This window comes from Tachysurus vachellii, chromosome 9 (genome assembly GCF_030014155.1).
Source record: "Tachysurus vachellii isolate PV-2020 chromosome 9, HZAU_Pvac_v1, whole genome shotgun sequence".
In the NCBI taxonomy this organism is placed as follows: domain Eukaryota; kingdom Metazoa; phylum Chordata; class Actinopteri; order Siluriformes; family Bagridae; genus Tachysurus; species Tachysurus vachellii.
The window spans coordinates 19954027-19977607 of NC_083468.1; the positions used below are offsets into that span (position 1 = coordinate 19954027).

Genomic DNA, 23581 nt, shown 5'->3' on the forward strand with positions numbered 1-23581 from the left:
ACTTGAAATAATTCACTCATTGATTCTTTTTTTTTTGTAAATGAACTGAAATATGCTTTCTTTCTGCATGCACAATTTATTTGAAGGCAAAAAATAGTACAAATTATTTGGAACATTATTAAATAAGGGCATAAGTGGAATGATTTTTCCACTTAGCATCACTAAATGACAAAGACTATTGTGTGAATTAAATCAAAAGAGAAGAAATCGTCCATAAAAAACCTGCTACTGCAAATAAATAGAAAGAAAAGGAAATGTTAATTCTTTTACTGATCACAAAGTTATGTACTGATTGGTCATAATGTACTTCTAATAGTCTGACATGTGAATCACAGAGATCACTCATGTTCTTCTCAAAGACTGATATCAAAACAACCTGTGCCACACACACACACACACACACACACACACACACACACACACACAGACACACATATATATATATATATATATATATATATATATATATATATATATATATATATATATATATATATATATATAAATGTACACTCACTCAATATAACTAAAGATCTGCATGAGTTTGTGGGCTCCAGAAACATGATGAATAACTGGATTACTGTTATTCAAACTGGAGGTTTTATTATTATTAATAACAACTTACAATAATTATTTTGCAATTTAACCTGGTCCTTTTGATTAATCTATGTATTTTGTTGTCTGTTTTTATCCCAGTGTGTATGTTAAGCACTACAATCATGGTCCTATATAATAAGCATAAGCGTAGATGTTCAAAAAGAATGAAAAATATTGATGGAGAAGCCAAAAAAAACAAAAAAAAAAAAAACAACAACTAAAAACAATTTTTTTTTTTTTTCAGATATATTGAATTTTTGTCAGAAAACAGACATTTGGATAGTCAGGCACCCTAAGGACATTAGGAAAACACTGCCCTAAGGCACATCAAGGATGTGACTATACTGTAGACACCTTCAGTAAAAGCCAAAGAGATAAAACCAAACAAAATAACTGTCCCGCATTGGCTGCAAAGCTTGCCGTGTTAGCAGTGCCTGATCCAGGACCAAGAAAGAAGACTGGGGTCTATATGGCACACTTTAAGGGTCCTAATCTGAAAAAATATTTCATCATGTCATGCCCCAAAATTCATTCAGAGTGTACTAGAGTCAAAGCTGAGGCAGCATAAAGCCCAACCTAAAGTTGCTGACACTTGGGTATGTATTATTCATTCACTTTTATCAAACCCTGAGATGTACGGTACTGGTTTAGAGTTGAATGGGAAGTGAAGCTCAGGAAAGTACATCACGACTCAGTTGCCTGAGTGTATAGAGCACAGCTTATTATGGAGCTGTGCATCAAACAGCGACGACATTTCACTTCCCTCAACTAAAAACAATTGCTCCTCTTATACATGCTGCTAATGCAAAAAAAAAAGCAAAAAAAAAAAATCTAAATGCTACCCACTTAGATTGCTTTTGTCTCAGTTGAGACTGTCAGTCCAACTGAAAAATTGCATTTCCCCACATAAACTAACTCATGCAAAGATTTTCGCTTCTCTCTAGAGAGCTGTCTGGAAATCACGTTTGACATTCAGAACTACGATGGTGGAAACTGTAAAAGGCTCACTACGTAATTAAGAGGCTTTTTCACTTGTGTCTGGAACTGCAATGGCATACTTGTCATCCCCGTCCCCCCAGGGGAACAAATAAACTTACACGCATCTTGACAAAAGAAAGACGCAAAGGCAATTCGATGTTATTTAGTGAGAAACATTAGGGAAATACGGTTGTGGCAGGTCTCCGCTTTTATTCTGGCTGATTGTGCCTTTGAGTGCTTTTTCGAAATTCGTCCTACCATCTGTTAAAGCAGTGGGGAAGATGTCAGCAAATAAATAAATTAATAAATAAAAAAATCTTAAAAAATGTATTTAAAAGTACTGACTTTGATGTTCTGGGGTCCCATTGTGCAGCTCTCCTGCTTCATTTGTCATCAACTATTCTGCGCTTTGTACATATACACTCACCAGGAACTTTACTAGGCACACCTGTACACCTGTGCAAATGCTCGATCCACCAGTCAAAAAAATACAACAGTTCTTAGAGTTTCTACACACAAATGATACTAGTTTCTATAAAGAATGGAATAAAAAATAAAAAGCATTCATTGAGGGTTCATTCGATAGATGGACATGCATTGAGGATGAGCTACAGAGGATTTTAAAGTTACAGTGAATACAGGCTGACCAAAACTGGACAGAAGATTGGAAAAACATTGCCTGGTGGTCTGTATCTCCATTTCAGCTGAACATGCAGATGATCTGTATTTTTCATTAATATTAACCCACTGAGCCAAACTGCCTAAGCCGCTCTAAGAGCAAATGTGGTTCCACCCAGCATTTGTGCGGTGTTCAAAACTAATGTGGTTAGTGAGTGTCAATTCAGCATTATATAAGGCAGTCTCATCATTCTTTCAAGCCGTTACGCTATACAGTTCTTTCCTTCTTTTCCTGGTTCACAAGACCATGGGCTCATGCTTTCCTCTAACAATTCCCAGCATGAAAAAGCTCAACTATTCTGCAGCAGCTCAGTTGGAGGGCTTAACAGACAATTAATAAACTCCTTTTATAGCCTGATAAACAGAGGCGGAAATAAAACAAAGGAATTCTTACCAGGCATGTTAGAAATGCTCTCAGCTGTGTTTGGATAGGTAATAAATTAAAAACAAAGTGCCAATACACAGCTTTACACATCGTATAGCAGAAACATCTGTTGTTCAGGACACTTTCTTTTTAGGCTTGTATGATCCTGTCAAGAGACCATTCATATATTCTTTCATTCAGCTTTAGAAACTACTTTATCCTTGCAGTGGACCTGGATCTGTCACTGCACATGGCATGGGTACACACTGTAAATGGGATGACAGTACTTAGGACACCAAACACATTCATTTACGCACAGGAGACTTATCCCATTCAGCATAGCATATCCCATTCCCTGGCCAAGGTTTGAAATTTAAAAACCCAGAAGAAAACCGACACGGACCGAAGGAGAACATGGGAAACTCCACAAAAACATTAACCCGATCTCAGGATTGAGCCCTAGAGCTGTGAGGTGACAACACTCCCCACTGTACACCCATGCAAAGTGGATTTAACTGGCAGTAATAAAACCCTTCTCCATCATCCCTTAAGAAATCATCTCACATTCACAGGAAACTTCCATTTCAAATCAATACTCAATCAAAGTCATCATACCCCAAGGAAAACATGCAGCATGCTTCAGGAGCTGAGCAATCCTATCCCAATCCTACAGCGGTGCACTCTGTAAAGCAAGACATGAGGTACTCATTTGGTTTATTTATGATAATTTCTTTGTTCAAACAAGCTGTGCTGATGTAATTTGAAATAAGTGCGAGAAGGCAGCTGGTGGCATCGACCCTGAACAGTCTCCAATATGAGTTTGGTGATCACACTTGTCATCGACACAACTGTACCATCCCATATACTGAGTGAGTAGTTTAAGACAGGAGGAAGTGTTAGCATGGATGAGAGGGACTGCAGAGGGAGTTAGAGGATCCACCGGTAGAAGGAGGAGAGGACAGAAAAGCGATCTTGACAGCTATAGTTATTTTTATGAGGCCTTTCTTTTAGCTGTTTGTCATATCTGACATCTGAACTGACACACAGAAACTGAAAGACTCTCTGTCTCGGAAATGTAATGGTTGAAAGCAAGCCTATGTCCTGATTCTATTTTCAACTTGTTTGCTATAGAAAGAAAAAAAGCTAGATCAAATCAACAACTCTTTACCACCCTTAGTGCTGTAAGATTCCCTGAAAGCATGAATTAGTGTGAACTTGTGCAGTCATTTCTATATGTTCTCACTTCACTCTATCTTCAATATGATCTCACATTTCTTTTAATGCTCCAGCACTTCCTAGGGGAGTGCTTAATCATCTGTAGGTGGTGCCAGGCAGCCAGAAAAAAGCTGAGAGTGTGAAAACCTTAGCAAGCTTCAGTGGAGCGTTAAAGGCCTCCTTCCCCATAGCACAGGCCAGTTAAACCTCTGTACCTGTGGGACACAGGATGCTTTATACCTCTTTCCTGACCTGCCATGCTGATGAAATTATGTACTACCTCACTTCAAAGTTAAGACCAGGCAATGGGAATTTTATCTCTCTAGAGTCTGCTGTTCTCTTTCCATTTCATCCAGAACATTTTAGGAGCCATTGCAGGGACTTTGGCCCACATTTAATCGAGTTACTGTATCTTGTCTGGGAACATTCCTTTAAAACAATGAGGAAGGATAATGTAAAGTGGAAAGCAGAGACTGTACATAGACTTTTAAAAAGGTTCGGGGCATCAGAGACATGTGACATAGGGACTAAAAGGGACAGCCAGATAGGTTTCTCATTATACATCTCTCTACTTTTCACTTTTCTTCACTCTGGAAACAAGAAGGGGTAGGTTAATCGAGTACATGCTCAGCGCTCTGGTGGATCCTGGGATAAGAAGAGAATAGAAAGTCTCTAATAGATTAGCAGCGCCTGTGTAGCGTAACCCCCGCAGGGAGTGACCCGCCGAACGAGCGCTCACATCTAGCGCAGTGCGCTTGCTTGATTGTCGTCTGCTAGTATCGGAGTCTCTCTGCCATTTGCTTCAGCACTCATCCAGGACCAGCAAAGAAAAAGACAGAAAGTGAAAGAAGAAGGGAATCAGGGAGTATGGCTGAGTAGACGATAATGATGCAATTTAACTGTAAAGCATAGAGGGCCACCCCATCAAACTTACTGATTTGATTTACATCCAAATAGTAAAATATATTCAGATGAAGAGGAATTTAGATAGAATAGAATACTAATATGAAGAAGAGGGGGGATAGGCCAAATACTGTAGATACTTTGAATTGTGAAATATAGTTGGATGAATGATTCAGTGCCTTATCAGATCTAATGTTTAGTGCGGTTGCTATGGCCACTTCTGAATCTTGATTAAGAGTGAATGAGAATGTGAGCGGATATTGAGGGTGTGAACAGACCCCCAGCTGTGCTGAAGTTCTCTTTCTGTCCTGACTAACAGACAATCAGCCAGCTGTGTGTGTTTGTGTGTGTCTGATGGGAGACATTTATGACATATGAGCACACTCAAGTACCAACCAGAAGAAACTACCTCCAGGTGAAAGTAATTCAGTTAACATCAAGTAGCACTCTGCTGTGGTGAAGCAACCAAGAGCTTTTACAACACAACAGAGAATTTTTATAATAGCAGAGGTGCCAACATTGCTAACAAGAAAGACAGAAAAACCTGAATTTTTCCCCAGAAACATTGCACATTGTCATAAGGAAAATCATAAGGAGTTTTTCAGTTTTTACTAGTAATGCTAGTTAATACTGTTAGTAGCACATGAGCTAGTATATGATGCTAACTAGATAACACCAAAGGTGAAAAACACATTACATAATAAAACAGAACAGCAATGGCACTCTTAACCTCTTTTTTAAATCAAGAAATGGTGAATTTCATGTGTTTATAATGGTCTAATTTGGCTGTTAAGCTAAGAAGGCAACACCAGCGGTCATGCTAAAACCAGGACACAGGAGTTTCATGCCTTCTCTAGCAAAAACATTGCTTTAGCAAGTACATATGGATAACATGATTTGACAAAACGTTGCACTGGATAAGCGAAATGTTACAGCGTGTTAGTAACTGTCAAATACAATAAATAGACATTAGCAGAGCTACTTTTATGATCTAATATAAAAGACTTTTCTAATCTAAATAACAAGCTTACCTCAGTGCTTGAAAGTAATGTCATGATATCTGGTAACTCAAGTATGATTGTTTTTTAAAAAACATTACACCCAAAGACTTAATTTAGACCAAATTTTGACTAAGCATTCCTATTACAACTTTGCTAATAAGTTATCAACCAATGAGACAACAATACTGCTTTCTTGCTTAGTACTGGCTCACTATTTGTTTATGCTACTCTATTTGAGAAAGGAGAAAGTCTCACCCATTTTGCAGTGGGTTTAAAATAATATCTACTATAAGTGTAGATGTTAAGAACTGAAACAAATAAGGTCTTTTCACATCATCAAATAACCCCATGAAAGTCTAGAGCCCTGCAAACAAGCAAGACTTATTCGACAACCAAGCCAAACAAAACGTGCAGCCTTAAAGTAACCACAGATGCCGTCCATACTCCAATATTTCTCAGCACATGTGAAGGCCCTTAATTTAGCTAGTGAAGCTGGACTGAAGGACAGATAATGAGGCTTTGTTGGAGTGAAAGGCCATGCTGAGAGGAGAACAGGGGTCGGCGTGTGAGAGCTGGGAAATCCTAGTGCACACAAAACGGCATTATGCTACAAATTACCTGCTGGTATTAGTGTCACCCACAGCCCAATCATTTTCTCGGCTGGATCAATCAGAGCTAGGGTCTAGCTGCCTCTCCTCCGGGGGCCTGTCCTGGCAATTAGCTATTGATTTTTTTAGCCCTTTATTTTCTGAGGCTGAATCTAGAGTCAGTTATGCAGCACAGAGTACAGGTTTTCTGTCTCTCTTTCTCTTACACACACACACACACATTCACACCTGAACCAGGAGAGGGATTTTGTCAAAAGGCAAGGGAATGAAACAACACAAGAAAGAAGATAAACTGTGGTTGAAGAAGCTGTGATTAAGGTCACTGCTACAAGGAGAAACACCTGAGCAACACCACTGCTGCAAGGTCATGTTAACACACTCCATTGTGTTTTATTTACTCAAGCAGTCACAGAGAATATAATATGATGATTCCCTGTATAATATTGGGCATTATGGATATGACTAGAACATTTCTGTACTAAATTCATTCTTTTGATCAAAGTCAAAGCTCCAAATATGGAATCTACTAAATGCAAACTTTGGGCAACTTTGCACATGCAATTACTGCTTCATCTACCTCTGCCACATGTGCTTTACCCACTGACCATCCGATGCAATTTGTGTACTTAGCTGTCCACTATTATCAGAATATTTCCTTTTAAAACCAAGAACAAAATATGAGGGTGTACTGTATTTTCCTTTGAGTCTTTCATTAAACACATGGGGATATTTCATTTGCTGATTTAAACTATACAGCATAAACAGAGTGCTATGGTCTTTGCAACTATTTTGTGACTTATCAAACAGTATTTCTCTTATTTCTACAATTTCTCTTATTTCAAGTTTTCAACAATCTTCTCTACATCCATGTTGCCTTTAAAGAGCTATTTCAAGAAAACAGAATTTATTTTCAAACCTGAGATTTATACCCTACTTATATCTCACTCTCACTCACTCATTTTCTACCGCTTATCCGAACTACCTCAGGTCACTTTTCCAAATTGACTCTTTTTTTTTGAAAACTGTCATGTTCTGCGCCATGTGGTGGCTCAAGTGGTTAAGGCATGGTTGTTGATTGGAAGGTTGGGGTTCAAGCCCCAGCGCTGCCACTGTTGGGCAATTGAGCAAGGCCTTTAACCCTCCATGCTCCAGTGGTGCTGTATCATAGTTGCCCTGACCCCAACCTCCTCATTTGGGATACAGTATGTGAAGAAAATAATTCCACTTTGCTGTAATGTGTATGCGGCAATAATAAATGCTTCTATGCCCCAATTTCATTCATTTCATGTAAAGAGATGAAAACTACCAAGTCTATCTGGCAATAGATGTAATACTGAATTTCAGATTTATTGCGTGTGTCTGAAATCACATACTGTAACAGTATCTACTGCATTCGATTCAGTAGCTACTGCTCAGCTGTTGATACAGTGCTAACTGCTCAGTATGTGTCTTTAATATGAATTTAATCCAGATATTCTACATCTGAGATATTGTTATTGACACATGACTGCCTTGCTCAAGGACCCATCAGAGTCAACTTCACAGAACTTTCCGATTAGTAATCCAACTTCTTAACCACTGAACTACCACTTTAGATGTTGTTAAACAAGTATAGTTTAACTACAAATAACAATTTTTTATACCTACAGTACATACACTTTAAAAGAAAAGACACACCGTGTTCTGATTTTTTGATTCTGACAAATCTTCCATGCCAGTCCTGTTGCCTTATGGGACACTGCAGTGTCTATTGGTTCCATTCTGCAGAATCTCGGCAGAAGCAGAAGGTCATAGAGGTATTTCTCACCTACTGTTTTATGAATGCTGAGAAGATGGATATACTGCCTGTTTGCTGTTCTCCTGTTCCCCTATTGTATAATAGGGTGGCAGGGATATTCAGACACAGCAAATTTTGTTAAAGACAAGTAATGAGAAAAAGTAATATTTACCAATAGAAAAGCCATAAGGTGAAAGTAAATTAAACAAGTGTGTTATAGGACAAAAGTGGCCTAAAACTTTAATGGTAAACGTGAAGAATTTTGAAGTATGGCCCAAACATGGCTAAATGATTGAATGCTTTTGTAATACTGTGACATGTGTCACCTTATACATCTCTTCAAGGTGAAGCTGTTCATCACATCATCCCACAGCAGTATGTGGGTCAGAAAGAATGGTAAGTAAGAAAGTAGCAGTAGGTCATTTCTTATTTGCTATCAAGAAAATGCACAATGGGGCCACTGCTGTCAGTCGGTGTTTAATATAATCTTCACCAAAGAAAAAAAAATATATTAAAAAATATACCTTATATTGGAGCACAGAACTCCTGTAAACCTGAACTTCTGCATTTTCTATTTTTATCCAAGGAGTTACACTAACCTCAAGGTGAAGTGCATTTGCGTCTTCTGTAGTGGTGCATCTTTTTTATTTTTTTCAGTTACCTCAGGCTTGCTCGTTGGAGACAGATACAAACACATTTAAATATCTTATATTGATCTTGAATTGTTGTATTATATTATATTAATAACTCTATTATTAATATAAAATTTTCTTAGGTTCTGTAAAGCTGCTTTGAGACAATGTCAATTAATTAAAGCGCTATTCGAATAAAATTGAATTGAACTGAATTGAATTTAAACTCTGCCCACTCTAAATGCATATAAATAGCTATTTTAATGTTATTCAGCTTAATTGCTCTCATCTCTGTTCTTTTATTCTTAATAGATTGCATATTCTAAACACATACATTGGTTTGGTGCCGTCATCTCCCCTAAACACCACTCGAAAATAAATCCATATTTTTATTCAAACAGGCTTCACTAAATAAATGTGCTCTTTTTTATTTTAATGCTGCCATTCCATATAGCCCACCCAGACCAAAGGGCAGCATACCTCTGTTTATGTCATTCTTCAACATTATTAAATGAAAATCATACAGCATTCACCACTACCGTGACCCAGAAACAAATGGCTAAAGGAGAGGAATGACTGAATATAGAAATTATAATGAAATGCTACATAAAAGCCTCCATTTTGACTAGCAACAGCACTTTTCCCCAACTTTGTCTTACTGGAATATTATAAAGGCACAGTTCCCTGATTGAAAGACAGTTTTGTAAAAGAAGCTAGTTTTGAACGATACTTGATGGTTTTCCTGATGATTCACATTTATAGTTTGGACCACGCCCACTACTGGCACAAAATCAAATGCATATATTTGGAGCACTAGCAGATAAAGATACAAACTGTACCAGTGTGGCAAAGATGTTCTTTACAATTTCCTAACGCAGCAGCCACTGATTCATACTGTAAGGCCTAGACCTAGATGTGTCTATAGAGTACAAATTCAGTAAGGACCCAAATGGAATACAGCAAAAAAAACAAAACAAAAAAAAACAATAGCAAAAAAAAAAAAAAAAAATCACTTACAGCTTTTCAGTTTTACAGTCTCCCGTTTTACCCCAGGGCACACAGAGGCGCTCACTCATTCTCAGTGGGACTATTGAAAAGATGTAGCAAAGCAGTCTCGATTCATCTTCCGTCCCCTCGGCACGGCTTTGAAAGCAGGATGGAACCTGCTGTGCACATCTGCACTGAAGAAAAGCATCCATCTCACCAAGAAAAGAGGAAGGCCAAGCACTACCCACGTTCCCACTGTGCACACCTGCACATGTAATACACAACACTTTCACACAAAGTGGGTGTATATCGTATTCACACTGTACACCTGTACAAGGGTGAATCCTCATAAAAGGACTTGAGAGCTTGAAGTTATTCTCTTGTGAGCCACGTGTTCATAGTAATGGCTCTATTATGGGGCTCAAGAGTCAGAGACAACGATAAACAAGTTGTTCAAGGCATAGATAAACTTGCTCATCAGCTCATTGGAGGCATATTTGTTATAATGCATGTTGGTTATTTGTGTTCTTTATGAAGATCTGTGAGGAGTTAAAAAAGGAAAAAAAGATCATTATGTGATTACTGTCATTATTTCCACAATAAAGAAAGGAAGATCAGGTTATATGTGTGTGAGTAATGATTTTATATGATAATAATCTATGCCTTTATTTGCTGCCACAGTGGAGGGACGGCACAGAATGTGGCATTGTTGGAGAGCTAGACGCCTCCTCACAGATGTTAGCCAGAATAGCCAGTAGGTGTGCCGTCTACGTTAAATAGTCCCTAAATCCCATTCAAAGTATATTTCTTGCTCATGCCCACTGCACCTTGGATAAGAAATCAAAACACACAGTGATATTGAAAAACTGACAAAATGTGTATAACTCTACTACTAGGAAATACATTGAAGTATAGAAACGTCCTGGTTCCAAGCAGCCATCAGTCAAAACCGGACCAAATCCACTCAGTGACATAGAAAAAGATAAAATAATATCAAATAAATCTTAAATCTACCTATTTGGTGTATATAAAATGCAGTGCCTATATACAGAGAGAGAGAGAGAGAGAGAGAGAGAGAGAGAGAGAGAGAGAGAGGGAGAGAGAGGGAGAGAGATGAGATGACAGTGAACCATGAGGCAGAATCACAATAATGCAATGACAGTATGCCTTAATATGTTCATATTTAATAAAAGCTTGCCTGGTAGATATATTCAAAACAGCAAGGGAAATGTTACTTCATTTGCTATGTCCTTGTTAAGCTGGTAAAGAGAAAGGTGTACCTATTACACACATACACACACACACTCACAATGCTATGCCTGCACTTACAGCTAAGTGTTATTATTAGCAACCTAAAGGACACTATTTGGCTCTTTGCAGTTTTTATAAAAGAGCAGTTTTCCTCCCAGGGACCAGCCAAATGTCCCCAAAAGGTCAAAATGTCAAATATTTCTATCCTTGTTGGGACACACATATAGACTCTACATACAGAGCCAGGCTTGGCTGAAGCCTGCAGAACTGTCACAGGCCTGTGGGGGTTTGGCACCTCTCTGATTTCAGGCCGTGAATGGAGGAGGGTTTCGCTCATAACTTTATTAAGCCCTTAGGCCAAATTTCATTTTCTCCCATGGCTATTAGATAAATTCCTTTTGCTTAACCAAGTTACTGAAACCGTACAAGCAATATGGAAGCATCCTGCTGTTACAGCTCTTAATTCATTTTGCTTTCCTGACTGCTGTAGTGCCAGTGACATTTCATTGGACTACATTTATCTCTGCTGTACACCATCTGGAAAAAAATAGAACTAAGCGTTAAACTTAAACAGCATAAAAGCAGTTTATTATCTGTAGGTTTCAGACTGATGGGTGTTTGTAATAATTTGTCTGGCCTGTGAATACAGATGTCTCTCTGGCTGTGGAAAACAGACACATTTACCAAATATTTGGCTTTTCACCAATTGTCTTTCAATAATATGTTCTGACATCTCTATGTTAAGGAAATATAAAATATTCAAACAAAGTGGAAGTCATTTTTAGGCTACTTTTAAATCTTGTTTTGGATGCCAGCTTGCAAAGATCTTTAGCTATTAGCCAAAAAGTGTCAGTCCATCTAAAGATAAACACATTTGCTAGTTAAGTGTAATTTGCTAACACAATGAACGTCACATGTGGATAAACTTGTTGGATAGGCTTTTTTTTTTTTGCAAAAATCAGTTTGTTAACAGATGGCTGTCTGTCAAACTGCATCTTTACAATGTTTCTGTGGCAGCAAGGGCATAGTTCAGTTATACCTTATTACTGATCTACAGTCTACTTATGTGCAAACATGACTTGCGCAAGCAGACAAAAGTTATTGATGGCTTTTTTTAGTTTTTTTTTTTTTTTTTTTCTCTAGCGCTGCTGAAATTCTGATTGCCTCCTGAGTCTTTCCCTGCCCACATACAGTCTGGGTAACTTACGTAGTTAATTAATGTGAATGGTGCGGATCATCAAAGTGGGAACGCATTTCCTTGTAAACTTATAATTCATCAGCTCTCTCTCTCTCTCTCTCTCTCTCTCTCTCTCTCTCTCTCTCTCTCTCTCTCTCTATAATTCATAATAATGAATATAATTCATAATAATGTCCGGTTGAGATACATAAAAATGAGCATATTTCAGCTCAAGAAAGTCCTTTTTAGAACATCATAGAGGCTTTTTCATACAATAGAAAATGTCTATAATAAACTTTATTATAATAAACATTAAAGTGTTAATATAATAAATTATAATCTAATATAATATATTCATATATCAAATAAAGCTTTTCTCCAGCTACCACACAGTACCTATTTACTGACAGTGTCGACGACGCAAGTCGTTTCCTTGCAAAACTTGCTACATACATTCATTCACAGTCAACACTCTCATCACACAACACTACAAAGCAATGATAGCTTAGAGAGAGACTGAAACTAGAGAATACTGTGTGTATAAAAGTCTTTGTGTGTGACAAACGTCATAGAAATGATTTGACAGTCACATGAGAGAAGCCACAATGCTGTTACAGGACATGAGAGGATTTCCATTTCTATAGAGCAGGACAGACCAAATGTAGAGAAGCTTTCATCCTTCAAGCTTTAAGTGTGTAAAAAAGCAGAACACAACAAAACTGCATCACAGGATTTAGAGAACCAACTACACAGATTAGATCATAACAGCTAGATCTACTGGCTTACTCAGTAACCGTGACAAGTCAATTTTATGGGTACAATAAAGTTTCTGTCTTTTTTCCCCCTGTAATTATTATGTTTCTGTAATAGTGAGGAAATTGTAGCATTTAATTATGTCCTCAGAGTAGTATACTACTGCACTTGTCATTATTATTTCAGTACTTTTTAGCACACGTTACACAGTTTGGGATGCAATAATCTGTGTGGTGGATAACATAAACCATATGGCAAAAGGTTCTTCTGTACTTGTATTATTTATATTGTATTTATATTGTGATAACATCTGTGCACCCAGAGGGGACAGAATTCAAAAATCATACATCCAAACAGCTTCATATTGCATGTCAGTATATTGACAGCTATGTTTTTGCTGTTTCCCACATAAATGTCAATTGTTTCCACGTTCATCCATTTTTTATCCAAAACTGATCCATGGCGGCTTATAACATGCAGCTATAAAGAGCTTGATTACATCCTCTAGTCTTCAGCCTACTTTAGACATATATTCTAAGCCCTATGTTCTAAAGGGTGCCATCACAATAATTGTTAGGTGTGCTTGGACCCCTCTGATTACTGCTTGTTCTTATCGTAATACAATAAGTGGTACTTTGGTTACATTCTAAGGCCTCAGTGACCACTGAGTGTGTAAACAAATAACAACAGAAAGAACAGGCTGTTCTGTTCATTTCAGAAAATAAAGGGAATTATCCAAATGACACTGAGATGACAGTCGGAACATCATTCTCCCCTTCCTTATAAACTGTGTGTGTGAGAGAGAGAGAGTGAGAGCGCACGAGAGAGAGAGAGAGAGAGAGAGAGAGAGAGAGAGAGAGAGAGAGAGAGAGATAGAGGGAAGGGAAGGGAAGGGGAGAGAGAGGCTTCACACCTGTTGGGGAGCCCTCTAGAACCTCTCCGGAATAGCGAGTCTCCCTGAAGATGGGCCTGTTGTCATTCTGGTCAATCACAAACACGTCTAAATCCACAGGTCCCTCCACTAGCCTCCCAGTCATGTCTGTGGTCGATACTTGGAGCTGAGAGAGAGAGAGAGAGAGAGAGAGAGAGAGAGAGAGAGAGAGAGAGAGAGAGAGAGAGAGAGAGAGAGAGAGTCAAGTGTTAAAATGAGCCTGTAGTACTGGTAACTGAAGCCAAGGTGAATAATGTTCCCCATTTGTCTTTTACAGGGCTTATTCAATGGGGATAAGCAGTACAAATGTCATATCAATTAGAAATGGATATAATATAGTGTAATATACCAGTTTGCTCATTAGGGATAGGGATAGATGTTAGAGATATATAATAACTTAATTTTAAACTTTAAATTATTTTTTTCTCTTTCTATACTTCTGTAAAGCTGCTTTGAGACAATGTGAATTGTTAAAAGTGCTTTACAAATATATTAAATTTAATTAAATTGAACTGAATTGAATTGAACTGAATTAAAATAATATTAAACCTCAGGGTACTGGTATAAGCTTGGGGTCATTTTCTACCACATTTTCCCTATAAGCCCTATATGTTCTATTTTATTTTATTGTAGCATATTTGTATTATTTTTATTTAGTGTTAATTGGCTCTATTATTATATAAAGTACAGTAGTAAAAAATATTTCACTACATGTACTGTGTATGATTGTATATGTGAGATAAAATTCCTCATCTGAGAGGCTTCGTTCATTCACAGTTACCTTGACCTTCACAGGTAACATTTCAGCAATAAGGAAACAAAGCAATAAGGAAACCCAATATACCAAACGAAGTTACAAATGATTTCTCTCCTGTCCTGCATACACATTTTACTCCAGAACATGAATGATAATAAAGAGATGGACAGAGACAAAGCCCAATGACTGTAATTTACAAACCAATTATGCCAGTGTCATTTATCTCATCCTAACTGACAAGTGCGAAATATGAAAAAGAATGGTTCTATGGGAGCAAGGGACTAAAGCTAACCAACAGGCATCTGTCCTATGGTGAGGGTAATCATTGTCTTTTGTTGACTGTGCTTGGCATTCATTATGAAGTGAGCAACAGACACAAGAGTGCTTGTCCCTAACTGCCACAGATCTGTTTTACAAGGCCTTATCTCCCTGAATGACCGAAGGGGAGTGACTGAGAGATACAATGACAGACACATTAGGGCTGTGCAAAGCAGGTCTTACATGCAGGAAATGGAGAAAGGTTTTGTTTAGCTTGTATTAATATTTAACAATGTCACATCATTGTTTTGTACCAACCGGGTTTTACTCTGTACAAAAATGTCCTCTATATTTACACTGTAAAAGTATCTTTTCTTAATATACAGATTATATAATTATGATGAGTAGAAGGGTCAGTGTTCAGACCACCATGATTAAAAACAAGTGCCTGCCTTCTGTCAAAAGCAAGACGGTGCAAATAAAAGCTTATATATAATAAAAACGAATAAAGGTAATATATAAATTAGATGTCATGACAGAAATAAATCTAACAGGAGTCTAGTATATTTTTAACACATTGCTGCATGCATATTCCATCTGAGTCTTTCCACGCTCCAACAGATTATAGAATAACACTTGATCCAACACATCCATTAATTTAGAATTTTATTTGTTTTAAATTTCGAACAGGCAGTTACACAAGCATAAGATATTGGCCTTGTGTTTTTTTTTTGTTGAATGTATTTAGGGCCAAGTGCCAATATGTGTCAGCGTGACAGGTTGTATTGATTTAAACTCAGACAATAAATCCAAGATCAGAACTGCACATAACATTCTGAGACACTCTGTTTTACTAAAGCAAATCCTCCAACGTGACTGAGCTTTCAATACTTATATTTTCACCTCTAAATACAGCACTCTGTGATTAAATCTGGTGCATCTGTGACAAGTGCTGTGCTACATCCCTCTACTGTGCTGTGTCTCGATCTACAATGTCAGCTTGTTAAGCCTTAGAAGCATTCAAAAAGCTTGCCTTAATCCAGCTGTGGTGTGAGACACATAGGAAATCTAGGTCATATGCGTCAACTAAAATATCTACGAACCACTTCTGTGACAGCATAAGAAGAAGCCTGAATGAAGCCAAATAGGGATGTGTTAAAAAAAGAAGCAAGAAATAGAAAAGCACAGATTCATACAAGAAAGGTTTATCTGTTGTTCACAGCATCTACACTTTGAGTTTGAGTGCAATGACAGAAGAGTTTGAAATGTGCATCTACAAGTGGTTCTTCTTGAGCCTCTTCTTCGCTGCCTGTGGGATGAACCTGCTAAACACTGAATCATTTATTCATTTATTCTGCAGTATCAGCACAACCTCACACAGCCCACAGAAGCCAACCAAAAAATACAGCCTGCCACCTCATCTAATTTACACACGCAAACACACTGAATGCAATACTTCAGACCAGTGTGAAGCTAGGTATAGAGAGCTGCCTTCAAAAGACTTCAGCTTGTTTGTAGATTGCATCAAATAGCTTAAAGTGTAGTCCTTAAGTGTTATCCGATGTATTCTATTTTTTATTTGTACTGTTGTAATGTGTAAAATAGGCAAAATCATATTTCTCACCATCTCCTGCATATCTGTATATCAGAAAATCAAACAATTTTCCAAACAGACAATCATGTGTTAGCAGCTCCATGCATAAAACCATGTAGATACATTACAAGAGACCATGTACACATCAACAGAACAGGGAAAAATCAGTGATCTTAACGACTGTGGCATGGTTGTTGGTGCTGGTTTAAATATTTCAAAAATTGCTAATTTTTAGCTACAACCATATCTAGAGTTTTTGCATACAATGGTTTGAAAAGCAAATAACATCAATCATCAATGAGTGTAATTTTTGTAACCAAAAATGCCTTGTAATGAAAGAGGACAAGGAAGAACAGCCAGGCTACTTTAAATCGACAGAAAAAGCTCTGATAACTCAAATAGTCACTGTTAATTATCATGAGCAGCAAACCAATCTCAGACCATAGTGAAATTTTAGGCTGATTTGAATCAGATTTCACTTCTAACAGCAAAGAGCAGGAATCTGAGGCTACAAGGGGCACAAGCTGAACCAAACTAGCCAGCTGGAGTAGAGAAATAAACATCACCATATGCACAGGTGTTCTTATTATAGTGGCCAGTGAGTGGTTATGCCTATTAGACTTAGACCAAAACACTCATTACTAGTTCACAAACCTTAGGACTCTATGATTAGAATAATAAATAATAAAATGTTGTTGTTTTTTTGGCTGCTTCCTGTATTGAGTCGCTACAGCAGATCTGGCACAGGTCCCATTTACACCCTCCCATTTTATCCAGGCTTGGGACCAGCACTCATCGTTAGCATCCTGCATGGGAATCAAACCCAGGCGGCAGCAATGAGAGCACAGGACCACAAGGAGGCAAAAAAAAAAAGAAAAATTGAAAAAAAGATTAAAAACTTTAAAATGGCAAGATTTTAGACAAGGTGGTTTGTGTGATCACGATGAGTCTCCTCACCTTTTTGACATGAGCAGAAATGGCCAATTATAGCACTTGCCATCGTGCATTACCTTATGAGCCCATCCAGAATGCTTCATTACGCCAAGTGGCCTGATTTCGGGTGTTCCTAGGCATGCCAACACATTACCACAGCTAGCTATCACTATCAATAATGCATGGCATCCCTCGCCTGTCTCTCCCTGTCTCTCGATCATTCCAAGGCTGGGGTCAGCTGCACTGTTTGGCTCTGGCCAACTCAGGCATGGAGCTGTTGAACATGATTAATGGTCTAAACGATAGAGATGCACCGCAAGTCCCTGCGTCAGGGGTTATGCTACTAATGGCCTATACATTATCCAGTGCATTTATGTATTATTACGGGCAGATGGGAAAAGGACAAATTTATGAGAATTTGTTCCCCTTTTCATCCTCATCAGACAGAGCGCTGACTCTGCACAATGTCAGCTATTATGTCTCAGTCAAAAATTGTGAAGATCACACTACATGTCATCGAGGACTATGGCTGACATTTTACATCCACATCCTCATTAATAGATTTTCGTTGATGCCTAAATTAGACATTTATTTATCCATTCCTACTCAGAAATATGTTTATTTTTTAGTGTTGTGGTGAAGTGGGATGTGTATATAATGAAAGAGATCATTATTATCACAGCTAATTCATGGTTTAATGTCTAAATCAAACCCTAGCTTTAACATCAGTAACCAAAAAGAAAAACGAAACAATTGAATATTTCCATTTTTAATTAGAAAAGAGAAAACATAAACTCTTACTGGGACAAACCACAAACTCTAAACTGAGTATTCCTGTTCTTGTTGGGACATTTTGATCTTACCAAGATATAAAACATATCTAACAAAACACACACACACACAAACATCTCAGCATGTCTATTCATACTAAAAAATACCCTTGCTTGCACAAACATAGCAAATTACACTTTAATCGTCACACCTCACACATAATCACAGTGATCATGTATCATTATGTTCCCTCCATCTCCGCAGTGAAGCTTGTTAGTAAAACACATAGTCACATCAGATAACTGTCTGCATATTTGCTCTTTTCAGTGTTCATTTTCAAAAGATTTGTATTTATTTTTTCTACCACAGCGCTGTTGTATAAATGGATGATTAGTCAGAAGGTTTACTTCTGGAGGTTTACTTCTTAATTACGGCAGCCCCAACTATAGTGCTTGGCTTCAAGATAAAATCGCAGGTTTATATTTATGTATCATTTATTTATTATATATGTATAATTTCTCTAGTAACATGTCAGTTATAAGGACTCATATAGCAGGCACTCTGTATAATATAAGACTGATTAAAAGTGTTATTTATATAACAAAGAAAAATGTATTTCATTGATTGATACTCTAACAAGATGCTTATTTAACATTTATGGAAGGAGTCTCCAGTGTCAACGTTTTGTAATGGTCAGTGAATATTCCCCACAGGATATTTCTTGTTATTTTTGGTAGAATTACAAATTTTAGTCTTATTATCTTCAAGAAAGAGAGAAAAAAAATGGCTGGTGAAGAAGCAAGTATAAACTACATAATGTGTAACTTATCATGAATTAAAAATGTTATAATTTCTGTGATATCAAGGGAATAAAACATGATAGATGCTGCAATAGGAAAATAATCTTTCTCTCTATGTTAAGAGGATGTTTGCATCGTGCCGCATCGCACCACCCAGGTCTTGATTATTTTCCTATCATAGCATTCCTCTTTACCGTGTAGTCGTCTCGGCTTTGCGGGAAGCTAGGACCCATAAAGGTTTTGCATGCGCATCAGTCGTTCTTATACCACAGTTCTATTGATACGGCTGATGAGTTGCCCCTCCCTCTCACCTTCGGGTTTGCACCCAGCATCCCGTGTTATTCTTACAACACTCGAATTTGCTCTCTCACCCCTTGACACCCATCTGAGGAGTGTTTAAATTCCTGTCAAGTGTGTTTTGCACTGGTCATGTTCTCAGAGAGCATTCACAGGTGTTGATAGGATGAGAGAGGCAGAGAGACTGAGAGACAGAGACGGTTTATGGTGCGCTGCCATAAAACCGTGCTCACATTAGTGTTCCATTTCAAGGTATGACTGACCTGAAGGACTAGCAAGGTCATGCGGTGTTTTTACACTACATGTGATCTGCACTCATGAACAGAGGTGCAAAAGACACAGCAATTTGCACTTCACGTTGAAGCACGAACACCGAGCAGTGACACTCCACTAGCTCGTTAAAGCCAACATGCCGTTTTTGCTATCTGTCTCTCCAGCCTTTCAAATCTGCATTTACAATCTCAATGGCACGGTTACTGTTGCTTTCACTATAGGCCACGTCGGCACACCGGATCCATCACTCTTTCTCTATTTTTCAGTTGTTTTTTTCTCTCCTCCCCCTCATTTTCAGATATGAATCAGACTTGTTTTCTTACAGCACAGATACTGCTCCTAAAATTGGGCTTGCTTATTATCTTTGTTTTGGTGAATCATTAGGCACGAGTCCTGCGAGATAATGAGTTTTCTTCACACAGGTCTGTTTTTTTCGGGACTCCAATCCTTTGACATCTCAGTGACTGAAAATGGAATAAGGAGAAAAAAGAGAGCTATGATCTGAGATCATAAGTGCTCCTCTGACATGCTTCACAAACACGAGCCCATTTTAGCCCCGGCACACTCTGCAGCCTCTCAGAGTGCTTACATTATATAAAATAATTCATGACTCAAGAGTCCATTCAGGTACATTATATAAAACTCAGAGCCTCATATTCTGTGCTTCTAATGTTTTGAGTTATCCTACTACTATACCAAAAGTGTTTACAATAAGTGTGAGCTTATTTGACCCCATAAAGGTTTTCTTTTGTTTCACTGGGTTTACAGCATGTAATTGTGCTGTGGAAGTGAAATATTATATGTGCATATGTAATTTTACTTGTATCTTGTAGTTGGCAGATAATATCAAGCAGTTGTTACTTTTTATGCTGCAGTTGCAGGTTTGCATCATGCAATTGTAACTTGTTATCCTGCAGTTGTGAAATTATATCACACAAGTACAACTTTTTATCATGTAGTTGCAGTTTATATCATGCAAGTGAGATATTTTATTCTGCAATTGTGACCTGCCACAATGCAAAAATTACCCAGGAATGGTTTGACTTGGCCTTGACATTCAGCAGAACTCCAAAAATATTAGGCAGGTTGTTATAATGTTATAGCAACTTTAGCCGGCTTGCCTTCTTCCCATAGTACAGTATGTCCTTCTCTTCTCCAGCTAAGTGACACACACAGACACACACATGGCTGTCCACATGACGCAAAAGAAAACATGATTGTGACTGTAATGCATTGTGTGTCCTGACATATTTTTATATTATAGCCAGCATTAACTTTTTCCGCAATTTGTGTACAACTACAGTAACTCTTCTGTGGAATCAGACCTCACAGGCTAGCCGTCACTCACCACACACATCAGTGAGCATTGGTTGCCCATGTCTCTGTAAACAATTCACCAGTTGTCCTTCTTTGGACCATTTTTGGTAAGTACTAAACACTGCACAATGGGAACACCCTACAATACCTTATGTTCTGAAGATACTCTGACCTAGACATCACAATTTGGCCCTCAGATCCTTAATACATCCCAGCCCTTGACAAGTCTCAGTGTAACACAATAATCAGCATTATTCACATCACCTGTCAGCTGTATAAATGTTATGGCTGATCAGCTACAACAGGTTATCAGAGCTGTGTCTGGAATATCTGAGGCAGTGAGGACTAAAGTCTTCTGATCCGTAATTCCAGTCATTTCTATTCCTATTATTCAAATTGACAATTTATAAACAGACAAAATGACTGTGTTTCTAAATTCAAGCATGACATAATTTGGAAATAACTAAATATAGAGTGAACAAATGAATAAATGCAGAGTGAAAAATTAAACCTAGACATGAAAAAAACTGTGCAAACCACAGACATCACTGGCTGTCACGGTGGAAATTAGCACTCAGGCACTTTTACACCATGTTTATCAGCACATCTGCGTATCACCCTGTAAATCTGGGATGAACAGGGTGTAATCTGTTTTTTTTCCCCTTCTCTTTCTTTCAAAGCACTTTGCCTGCACAGATAGATTTCTTTGAAATCAATTTCCAGAACAAAAGATTAAAATGATACCTTGAAAAGTCAAATTTATTTACAAAACACATTTAAAACAAACTAGAATAAATAAAGTGATGAGCGTAGAATAAAGCAAAGAGAGAAATCAAAAATAAAATAATGTAAGAAATATAAGAGCAACATGGTACGATACACAAGTGTACTGTCAGAGAAAATAATGCCCCTTATTGGTCTTGATAAAAAAAAAAAGTGTGTGTAACTGGAAAAGATGTTTGTGATTGGTAGGCTGTTCCTAAATCTGGTGGTGTACCTTTAGGTTTTTTCCTTGCCCTTGCCCACCTAATAGATTCTGAGAAGAAGATCGTAAAAACACCTTTGAATAATTAAAAGCATGAGTAGATCAGTGACTATAATTCATTAATAGCTTATACAAATAAAAGCACTTTAATCTGAACCCTATAATGGACCAGGAACCAATGAGGTGGTATAATGAATTGATCTTTCTCTGTTGAGCAACCACAGGAGCAATATTCTGCACTAACTGTATACAGAACAATAAGGACTGATTAATACCCATGTACCGTGATTTTCAGTCAACATTGAACTTAGTGGCTGTTCTAAAATTCGAGAAAACTGCTGTTGAGCTGATTTATCTGTCAAATCTGAGGTCTAAGTCAAAGATATCAAAGCTTTTTATATGTTTTCTAAAATTATGGTAATTGCTTGATGGTCACTGGGTTATTGTAAAAAGAGTAACAACATGATCAGTGGAAATAAAATTATCTGCCTTGTGTTTGCAGAAACTGAGAGCCATCCAACTCTTACTATCGAGAAGACAACTGATAATAGGTCCCAATCCCAACCATCCCAATTTACTATGCTCACACTCACCTGTTTGTATTAGTGTTAATTCTATAATGAATACAGAAATGACCCTGGTCTATTAGTTTCTCAGGGGCTCCTGATTGCACAATTCCACTCCACGATAAACACTTATAGAATGGACATTATTTACAGTCCAGTGTCACCCAAATGAAGATGGGTTCCCTTCTGAGTCTGGTTCCTCTCAAGGTTTTTTCTTGCCACCATTACCTCAGGCTTGCTCATTAAGGATAGATCCTAGAGATAAATAGTAATTAAATTTTAAACTTTCTCATTTTTATTCTCTTTCTATACTTCTGTGAATCTGAATTGAAAATACTCCCTCTATTGCTTCTATTTAGTTCATTGATTCTTCCATTCAGATTTTGCCATTCATTACAATTCTGAGCATTACTTTGTGACGGTCTTTCTTCTTTTTACCATTTGCTTTCTATCAATTTACTAACTAGGGATGGCAGAAATGTTTTTCACCTATACATTTTTAAAACTGATGCTCACATTACATGACCTGGCAGTGTAACACACTTTGACGAAAGTGTTATCTACCCTGATCTACATATACATTTACCTTTACATTTACATTTACATCATTTGGCAGACACCCTTATCCAGAGCGACATACAAAAGTGCTGAATCATTGGATACAGATACATTAACTCTGGTTCACTAGGTTACATACTTAAGATGCCATGAGTCATGAAATTTAGATCAGTGGCTAATTATTGTAATTACTTAAAGGCTAATTATAATGGCTAAATGCTGGTTAATAGCTACTTAAATTATTATTGTCAATATTTTGTATCTAGGAAGCATTTTCAAACGATTGAAACGTATCAGGTCAAAGACAGGTATTCAGAACAGATGGATTAGAAGTGCCCCTTGCATAAAATGTGTCTTTTAATAGCTGTGAGGTAGTGACATTAAGAAAGGAGGTCAGTGGCTTTGTACTCAGTTCTAGATCAGGGAATGTGAAACAGCTGCAATGTGATTAAAATGTCAGCAAGGTTGAGAAAATGAAAAATCCAGGGCCAAAGGTAGAAGACGAGATGTAATGTGCTTTCAGAATCTTCTCAGAAATCAGACATGTGATGTATAAAACCAACAGAAGGTTTGCATATTAATAGTGCTAAAATGGATCTCAAGGACAATTTTAGAGCTAA

The 23581-nt window shown here is 37.6% G+C and overlaps 1 protein-coding gene across 1 annotated transcript in view; it reads right to left on the reverse strand.

The window, feature by feature from the left end:
- The window catches only part of cdh13 (cadherin 13, H-cadherin (heart)), a 333227-nt gene that overhangs the window by 139226 nt on the left and 170420 nt on the right, over positions 1-23581 (reverse strand). Inside the window, exon 6 of the mRNA XM_060878173.1 lies at positions 13835-13979. Coding sequence (XP_060734156.1) covers positions 13835-13979 — 145 coding nt within the window. The remainder of the gene's footprint in view (positions 1-13834; positions 13980-23581) is intronic.